At 32.0% G+C, this 10,352-nt stretch overlaps 1 protein-coding gene across 1 annotated transcript; it reads right to left on the bottom strand.

The window, feature by feature from the left end:
- Positions 1-1,799: 1,799 nt before the first annotated feature.
- On the bottom strand, positions 1,800-10,096 carry LOC129314065 (uncharacterized). Its single transcript, XM_054957441.1, has 9 exons — positions 9,355-10,096; positions 8,328-8,533; positions 8,208-8,272; positions 7,707-8,106; positions 6,117-6,719; positions 4,269-4,811; positions 3,001-3,591; positions 1,951-2,248; positions 1,800-1,867 (listed from the first exon to the last, which is right to left on the bottom strand). Exons 1-9 carry the CDS (start codon positions 10,094-10,096, stop codon positions 1,800-1,802), a joined length of 3,516 nt encoding a protein of 1,171 aa, XP_054813416.1.
- Positions 10,097-10,352: the final 256 nt, after the last annotated feature.

The following is a 10,352-nucleotide window of genomic DNA, read 5'->3' as shown; positions in this document are numbered from 1 at the left end:
TTATGCCAACATTTAGACGAAAAGAAATCATGGTTAGATAACTTTGAAACATAGAATGAAAATGAATTACCGTACTAGAGAATGGTAGCAAATGATAAAAGCATGCAGATATAATCATGTTAGTCACAAGTGAAAATAATAAATGCCATTAACAAAAAGAAAAATATAAGGCAGTGCAATGAGGTACACTCTTGTGAAGTTTGAGGAACCAATTGTGGATTGTTGTGTTTCCAAGGCTTGTCTACCATTTGGATGTGAAGAAAGCTTTTGGTCTGTCTCTTCCCAAACTTCAGAGTCTTGATTTTTTGAGCCATATGAAAGTTGAGAAGTTGTAGTTTCTGCAAGTTGGTTTTTTTAATGTTATTAAAACTCACATAATAATTTTCAATTTGAATGACTCATGCATAAATCTGGGACAATCATGAACGTGTGAGGATTAATTTTCGAGATTTTGATAATAATAAAATTGAATGAAATGTCAACAAAAGAAGACAACAAAGAAACTGATCACCATCATATATAAGGCTTGGGAAGATTAAATGGAAGAGTTTGGTTGAGGCTTGTTGAAGCTTTTTGATGACATATATAGCACTCGGTAGCAAAATTGCCTCCAAAGTTTCAAGCTACCAAGAAATGATTATTACCATAAATAGAGGTTTCAAGCTTCTCCTCTAGTGAAGAGCTGCCATCTTTCATGCCACTTTGGGTATGTCGAGATGTTATCAAGCCGCCTGTAAAGTCTAAAACTAATGAGCAATATTTTCCTACGAAGCAAAGACATCAAAATTTTACCTTCTTTTCCCTCTTCCTCTTCCATTTCATCTTCAAAAATTTTGTCACTTGCAGGAATATAGCCTCTTGTACGAAGAAGAGTGAGGTTGGCATTTATATGAGTTGGCACCTCCTATTAGAAATGGTTGCACAAAAGCCAACATCTTTAAAAGTTATTGATATTGGAAAGAATAATAATTATATCGCATGTAAAGATTCATTCGGTGAAAATATTGCAAAGTTCGTTGTTGATATTGCTTTTCTTGGTCCTAAATCGGTCAATTAATTAATTTTCTGGTTCGTTTTCGTTGAATTAGGACCCTCAAGGACCGTTGAAATATACCACTCTTCTCTTCAAATAAAGCAAAAAGTTTTTTATTCTGAATTTCGGACCCTCTCCTCAATAAAACTAAAACAAATTCTTAAAAATTGTCACCGTTCAAAATTTCAATCAAATGACGTATCAAAAAAATCAATCAAATCATGACGATCTCTCCTTAGGCATTTTGAAAATAATTTCTTATAAACAATTTCATCCTGTCCAAAAGCACGGGATCAGTTTGTGTCAAATCCTTAAGAAATTGGAAGTCACACACACACAGCCAAATATTTTTTATCTGTTAAAACGATAGATTTGCACCTAGTTATCATTTTCTTTGTTTCCATTGACCATTGCTATTAAGAAATATATATTCTTTCTTGTTGATCCTTTATGCTCTGAGCGACAGCTCACTAGAAATGGTGATGATTATAAAGGGATTAGAAAACACAAACAAGTTGTCTTGTGAGTTTTGAATCAGATGATGAAATTGTTGTTTTTGGCATCTCAGAGATAAAATCATCTTCAACCATTTCCTTTGTTGCTTCTTGAATACCCTGACCATTTCACAAAATAAGAAAAAAGAAAAGCTCATTGAATTCGTTAAAAAAGAGTAGTAAAATTGTGTCATTAGAATTCAAAATCATACCTTCGCGAGAGATACTAAACCAATTACGGATCGTTGTGTTGCTTCTCCCATATTTAGATATTAATCGGTACTCCTATGTGAAGAAAGCTTCTCCACTGCTTTTTCTTCGACTTTAGAATCTGCACTTTCTGAAAGTGGGATTTTAATAATATATTATTAAAACTCAGATAATAATTTTCAATTCTAAAGAACTACTTCTGTGGATGCATACCGTAAAGAAAAAAGTGGGGACTCTCAGGATCAATATTCAGTTGATATCTTTTCAAAATTTGAAAATCTATCCCATGGCAGAGACTAATAAGTTTCGGAAGTTCATATAGTCTTATATCATTTAGTCGTGGAAGCACATACTTCATGACCATCTCTTTCATCACACCTCGTCTGATTAGCACATGCTCAAGTTCAAAGGCTCCTCTTATATTCAAATACGATAGGTTTGGAAGAATATCAGAAATTGTGATAGAAAACAGGTACTTCAGTTTGTCACAACGATTATGACTTCTTTTAAGCTGGGAAAGCATTGTTCATGATTCAAATGGTCATCAGCATTTGTTTCATAATCTTCTTCAACAATGTGAACTAACTCTTCACATTCTGATATGTGTAGTTTCATCAACATTGGCAGGCTTTTCACTGTTGATGCAGAGAAGATAACTTTAAGCTTTTTGCATGCAGTAATTCTCAGGTCCTGAAGACTATGAAAGCTGATGATACGCTTAGCCCCCACACACAGATTCACCAACTCACTTAGATCATTTAAGTGCAATAATTGCAGGCTTGATGTCAATGGTTCAAGCACTTCCCTTTTTTTTCTCTATGTCCATATTTCTCAAACAAAACATTTCTTCTACTTTGCAGTCCCAAATCATGAGAGATTCCAAAGTATGGTCGTGCATTTCAATCACCTACGAATTCCAAATCATTAAAAAAGCAAAAAAAAAAAAAAAACTTTATAAGTGGGGCGGTCCAATTTGAACAAAATTATCGTAGAAATTAGGGAGGATGAAACCATCAAATAAAAATGAGTGGGAAAAATAAATTTGAATTTTAGGTGTGGTTTCTATTTTTAAACATGCATCTACAAAAATTACAGAAACCATCTTAAACTTGTGAGGGAAAATTAATATATTCCATACTTTAATAGTGAAAATTATTATTAAAATATAATTTTTCTATTGAGGGGGAAAACTTGGACTAGTAAGGCTAGAGAATTTGAATGGAGTCATACCTTTATTTGCTCTTGTTTTGTATGTGAACAAACCAAAAACTCATTAAAAGGCCTCATTGTGGACTCTGGAAATTGTTTCAAGAAGACGGACTTTAGAGATAACCCTCTCAAATAATAGTTTTCAGGATAAATGCTTACAAGTTGTGGCAGTTCTTGAATAGAAAGATATTCCAAAGCAGGGAAATTGATGCCAGTTTGGATTTTATGATTCTCATGAGTTAAATTGTCTTCATGTTGGCTTCTTCCAAACACATATTTCAACATAGAAGCCCAATAGATCTTCAAAGATTCCAAATGTGAAGGGGATCTAAAAGCATATGATGGGAACAGATATTCCAATGCATTGCAATATGAAACTTCCAAATGTTTCAACTTTGGAAAGTTGGAATTGTTGTTCATGTGAGTTCCAGAATCTCCCTCATCTGCTACAATGCACTTCAGTTGATAGCAACTTTTGATTGTCAAATCTTCTAACATAACTGTTGATGCAATGGATAGAGTTGACACTGATATTAAGTTCTCACAATTCACAAGTTTCATTTCCCTAATGTTTTTCAATGATTGCATCATAAGACTTTCTGCCACATGAAACACAGGAGCTCCATCTGTGGATTCGTGGAATTCCTACATGCCAATAAATCATCAAAATCTCACTATGCAACAATATAATTAAAGAAGAGGTTTTCACCAAATAATATACAACACTAGCTAGATTAACTTGAAATAAAAATTAGCTCAGGTAATGTTTAGATTGATAGATTTAAATTTAAATTTAAAATTTAAAATCTCACATTTAAAATTCATGTATTTAAAATCCTTTGTTTGGATAGTGTAAAAAATTTTAAAGTTAAAGAAAGACAAGTTGAGATTCAATGCAAAAAAGGAAAATTGAAAGTGATGAGCTTATCTCTATTTTTCTTTCGGTGAGAGAGGAGAATGATATATATGAGAGGAGTGACGAGAATAATAGAGGCACTGATAGTGAAAATATGAAGAAAATGAGAGGGTTAAGGTAGTTAGAATTTCAAATTACTAAGGTCTAGATATAATTTAAAATTACAAAAAAGTGATAATAAAACATGGATTTGGATTTGAATTAAATAAAAATTCAAAAACTTTTATGTATCCAAATGAAAGATTTAGTTCAAATCCAAATCATCATCATCAAGATGCACCATTATTTACATTGCAAAAACTTAGCGTAGCAAGAGAGTCATAAATAATTTGATTTTGATCAAACACTCCACTTCTAATTGACATTGCCAAAACAAAACAAATCTACAACGGTAAAAAGAGGGCACCTGTGTAGTTCTCCAATTCACCAAATTATAATTGTTGGCAAAAATGTCATTGAACTTTGATGCATATTCGATAGACAGGGTCTCCAAAGCAGGAAGATCAAAATGCAGCTCATCATCTTGATTCTGATATGGTGAATGTTGCTCCTCATGATACATACCCACAACATATTTTAGTTCAGGAACTTTATTGATACTCAAAGACTTCAATTTTTCAATTCCACAAGATATCACTGATAGAAATAAAAACTCCAACTCCTTGCAATCCTCAATATGCAGATTCTCTAATCTTGGAAAAAAGGAACAATAAGTCTTACCAACTTGATCGTCTCCTTCATGTGTTGTGATGCACTTCAGTTGATGACATCTACTTATTGTCAAATTTTCCAATGAAATTTTCGAGGCCGCAATGGATAGAGTTGACAATGATATTAAGTTCCAACATTCCTCAAGTTCTATTTCCCTAACATTCTTCAATGATTTATCCAAAAGGCTTTGAGCCGCATGAAAAGGACGAACTCTATCTGTGGATGCATCCAATAATTCCTACAAACACAATTCGTTTGAATTCTTATATCTATCACCAACAAGTAAATCATTCTTTTACCAAAGCAAACAATCAGTAAAACTTTAACATCCAATAACACTTAGAGATTTATTTTTTTTTCAATTTTTCTTGTGGCCATTTATTCGATAATATTTTGAAAGAAAATGTACTGCTAATATTAGAGGCTTTTTCAAATATAACCTACGCTATAGGATTAAATTAGGCAAATAGCTCAATATTTATTATATTTTGCATTATGACCTATTTATTATATTTGTCAATAATATACCCCTTGTATATTAATATAAAAAGGCCATATTTCTAAATTTTCAAAAATTTGGTCCCTATTTTCTGGGCACAAAATTTTTTTCAGTCAGTGAGCTAATTTATCCTTAATATTATCCTTTCATATAATAGTGCTAGCTATTCTCTTATTAGTTATTAGTCATATTAGAATGTAGACGTTTCTTGTTCTCTACATCTATTCTTTTGGGAAAATAACAAAAAACATTCATTCTATTGTGACATATGTTATTACTGGCAAGTCTTACTTAAATTACACAGGAAATATATATTATGATCACCAATTAATGTATTTGACAGAATATTTGAATATCTTGAACTATGACCTAACCATATTCTCTCAAAAAATAAAATAATAAATAAGGAATTACGTATGAAGTCAAAGTAACGTTCAAAAGATATGTGGCTTTGAAAAATGAGGCACACTTAACACGGTGAAATGAGAAAACTTGAAAGAAATTAAATAAAGGAAATATAAGATTCTTCACAACAAATGTCGTAGTAGTGGTCAATTGAGTCAGCTCCCAGCTCACAAACTGATGCATTATGCTTGCTTCTATATTACTACTTTTTTCTTTCTATTATAAGAGATATTTCCCTCTGTTAAATCAAATCTATACACGAATAATATGAAAAATCTCAACATATAACAATAAATAAAAGGAAAAACATAACTTTAAATTCCTATATTTTGCTTGAATTTTGTTATAAGTCTCTATATTTTTTTTGGTGTTTTAGGTCTCTATATTTTTATTTTTTGATATTTTAGATCTCTATAAACCGCTCATGAAAAGACCTAGAATACAACAAAAAAAAAGTGCAGGAACCTATGGCAAAACTCGAGTAAAGTGCAAAAATCAAAAATTATGTTTTGTCAAAATAATATATATTAAAAGAATCCAAATTAATTCACTGTTAGCCAATTAATATTCCTCTCCCAAAAAAGATGATGGATAAAATTAAAGAAGAACAAATGATGCTAAGTCAAAAGGGCGTGTTACCTTTGTAGTTGTCCAATTTATTTCCTCTTCATCTGAACAACCCATCGAATTGGTCAAAGATTTAATGCTACATTTCTTCAGAACAAGTTTCTGTAGAGATGACAACTCAAGTTTAGAATTCTCAGCGCAAATGCTATTCATCTTTGGTGCATCTTCGATGGAGAGGGTTTCCAAAGCAGGAAGATCATAGGATGCTTGTTGCTCCTGCGAGTAGTTCCCAACAACACATCGTAGTTTAGGAACTTTCTTGATCATCAAAGACTTCAAATTTTCAAGTCCTCCAGTTATTTTGGATAGAAATAAAAACTCCAACTCCTTGCAATCCTCAATTTTCAGACTATCTAATCTTGGAAAAATGGAACAGTAATTCTTATCAACTTGAGCATCTTCTTCATGTGTTGTGATGCACTTCAGTTTATGACATTCTCTGATAGTCAAATTTTCCAATGAAATTGTTGAGGCCGCAGTGGATAGAGTTGACAGTGATATTAAGTTCCAACATTCCACAAGTTCTATTTCCCTAACATTCTTCAATGATGTCACCAAAAGGCTTTGAGCTGCATGAAAAGGAGGAACTCCATCTGTGGATGCATCTAATAATTCCTACAAACACATAATTCATTCTTCCGTCTATGATCAAGTTAGTTATTAGTTAATCATTCTCATACCAAAACAAACAGTCCGTAAAATTTTGCAAATGGATGTATTGTTCTCCTTCCAATTATTTTCTCTTCATAATTTCCTTTTGAAGAAAGTTTCAAATTTTTTTAATTTATCTTATATTACTTGAGAGTTGTAATATATAATAGTAAGTAAACGATTACAATCTGGCGGAAAAAAGAAAAAAGTAAACAGTTACAAGACTCAAGAAGGTAGTTTAAAGATTTTTAAATTACAAGATTTATAATGGCCAATTACTTTGACATCTGTGTGTGTGTGTCAACATTGATATGTAAAATTCTAAATTATGGAAGAAAAAAATTTGCGGCGATTGATAATGAACTGTTTGGATAATTTAATATACAGAAAATAATATCAAAGCATAACAATAAATAAAAATAATTATGACTTTTCAACCGTTTTGTTCCAAATATTCTTACGAAAAACTAATCAAACCCCTTATGAGTTCTATTGTCCCATTCTATTTAATGCTTTGTTGATAAAATATTGAGGAAAAATAAAAATAATAAATATTTTTAATTTAAATTGATTATTGCCTTTGTAGTTTTCAAATTCAACTGTCCTCCATTTGAAAAAACATTAGTATCTGTAAAAGATTTAAAGTTACATTTCTTAAAATAAAAAAAGAAAGAAATTAAAAAAAAACTCTACAAAGCAGGGAGATCAAATACAACTCATCCATTTACTTCTGAACTAATAAATGACACCATGCAGGTAGTTTTCAACAACATATCAGACTTCTGAATGTATCACACCAATGATTCGCATTTGATGTTTATGAAACTCATCTTTTTTTCTTCAATTATTAACCATGTTTATAAATAATCGATAATTTAGTACTGTTCTATATATTGAACATAATATATACTAGAAACATTGAACAATAATAAGGAAACGAATGTAGCATACCTGTGAGATTGTGTGGGGGACCAATTTCTTGTTAGAATCAGCAAAATTGGTCTCTTCACTTATGGCCTGCAAGTTATTTTGAAAACAGCATGCTTGTACCCAAGAGAAAGCACGTATGGTGGGCTTTCGAATCATTTTCTTTGAATTATTTGTTGAAAGTGTAGGTGATGGATTTTGCAAAGACGAACTCATGTGGTCGTCATCTCTAAAGATGCCTATTAAACTTGGCACACCTGAAATTTTAAGAGCTTTTAGTTCAGGGAATAGTGAGTCAAAACTTCTTTGATCGTTCTCACCATCATCATTAACTGCTTCCCCTCCTGAACTTGAATTCGTTATAATGTATTCCAATGCTTCACAATTTTCAATTACTAACTTTTGCAATTGCAGCAGTGGATGGCTGGAATATTGATGTCAACAATGGACAATTTTTCATTTCCAAGGACTTAAGATAATGTAGCTTTAAGTTGCCGTTATATAATGTGTTCTTCAATTTCTGACACTTCACCAACGTCATAATCTCCAATTGCTCTAAAAGCCAGTTGGCAAAGAACCCCGATATAAATCTTCAACACCCATTTCAAATAAATGTAGTTCAGCCAAATTAGAGAAAGCACTCACATCATAATAATCATTTCCAGTCTCAATTAGACACGCTATATTAGGCCCTGATTTCAAATGAAGAATAATCAAATCATTCATCGCACCTCTCTTGTCTATTGGAACAATATCAGGAATAAGATTCTTCCATCTTGCTTCTACTTGCCCTCCTTTCAAGATAAGAATTTCAGCTCTTCCCACAAGTTGCTTAAATGTTGCATCTGAAACTAAATGTTTTAATTCATCTATTTGAAAGCATCTTGACACGAAACCATGCTTTTCCAAATAATATGAGAGATCAATAAATATACAATATCTATGTAATGTAAGAGGAGATCCATTTTGAGAAATTGCATCTTTTAATTTTCTTCTTGTCACACATATTACCAACAAAAGTTAACTCTTCTAGTTGTGAGCATCTTTCAATCACTTCAAAAGGATTATTCTTTGCAATTTTACATTCTTCTACCTCCAATGATCTCAACCTTTTTAGTTCCAAAATTCACTTGGTAATTTAAAGATTGAACAATTAAGCAACCAAAGAGTCTCAAGATTCAACAAGTTTCCCAAGACAGAGATGTCACCTAACTCCAAACTCACTAAGATGAGTGTTTCAATATCCTTTAATGATTGAAGTGAATGTGTTATTGATAGAGCTGGAATTTTATAACCAGTACTAACAATCATCAATACTTTGAGCCTTGTCATCTCTTTAAAGAATGTAGTTGAGACTTCCAAAACCTTTGAATCATCTAGATATATTAATAGAAACTATAATTTATTTCCATTGAATTCATCAAGAAAATTACCATTTGACCAAAACAAAAATCTCAAGTTCTCTTTTATAGGCATTTTTGAATCTATGATAGATTAAATATCTTTGTCTCCTATCCACAAGGCTACTTCACGAATCAAGTCATGCATCTTTACACTTTCTTGTTCGCCATTCAACAGTAAAGAGGATTATATCAAATCCATTATCATTGCATGCGCTTCATTTCTTTCATGTGGTATTTGTCATTTTCCGCGCAAAAGCCCAATCCTATACCAATTATGGTTAAAAGTTTTGCAGGAATTTTGTCATCTTCTGGAAACAAAGAAGATATCAAAAGGAGTTCTTTTGCATTTTCATTTTTCAAGTTATCATAGCTTAACCTTAGACATTTATAAGCCTTTTCCAAATTTTGATCAACAGCACAATCTTCCAATGTTTTTAGAGCATCCTTCCAAACTGATGTAGATTGATTTTTCAATGTGCTTGCTATTGCTATAATTGCAATTGATACTCCTCCACAATGCTTCACAACTTTTTCCGGCATGCCCTTCAAACCACGAGTGGAATTATTAATATTGGCATGTGTTTTAAAAAGATTCAATGCCTCTTCATAGATCAATGTCTGTAGTTCAATCATTTGGCATCCCATTTCTGTACAAACTCTTAAATTACGTGTGGTTATCAATAAACTAAAGCCTTTATGTTTATGGTCAGATGGAATCCCCAAGTTTTCTATCAAATCAAAATTTTCCCATACATCATCTAGTATTATAAGCAGCTTTTCTTCCATATGAGTGATTCTAGACCATATTGTATTGGAAAGCTCTTCATTCACTCCATCTAACTCCAAATCTAAGCCTTTTGCAAGTTCACCTCGAATCTTTTTCAAATCTGGAGGCTTGGACACCACAAGAAAGATGAATTTGTCAACTAATTTAGATTCTTTTAGTTTGCAACCCACTTCTTTTGCCATTGAAGTTTTTCCTGCTCCGGCCATCCCTTGCAATCCAATCATGTTGCAATTTTCATCTTGTAATGCCTTCATTAAATGTTCGAACTTGGACTTTCTGCTCTCAAAATGAATGAAATCTTGTGAAGAAAATAATTTCATGTCTAATATGTTTGCTCGACTAGCTACTACATTGGAGTGGCATCTTCCCAATAATTCTTCAATCTGCTTAGTCTTCTCTTTTAATTCCTTACCTCTTCAATATTGCCACCAGCAATTAGGACACCATCCAAAAAAGAATTTCTTCTTTATTTTAGTGTCT

This window comes from Prosopis cineraria, unplaced genomic scaffold (genome assembly GCF_029017545.1).
Source record: "Prosopis cineraria cultivar Desert tree isolate PC_DT_omini unplaced genomic scaffold, ASM2901754v1 PC6, whole genome shotgun sequence".
Classification (NCBI taxonomy): Eukaryota; Viridiplantae; Streptophyta; class Magnoliopsida; order Fabales; family Fabaceae; genus Prosopis; species Prosopis cineraria.
Note: the sequence above shows the minus strand (reverse complement) of the source record. Positions and strands in the feature narration are given on the sequence as shown.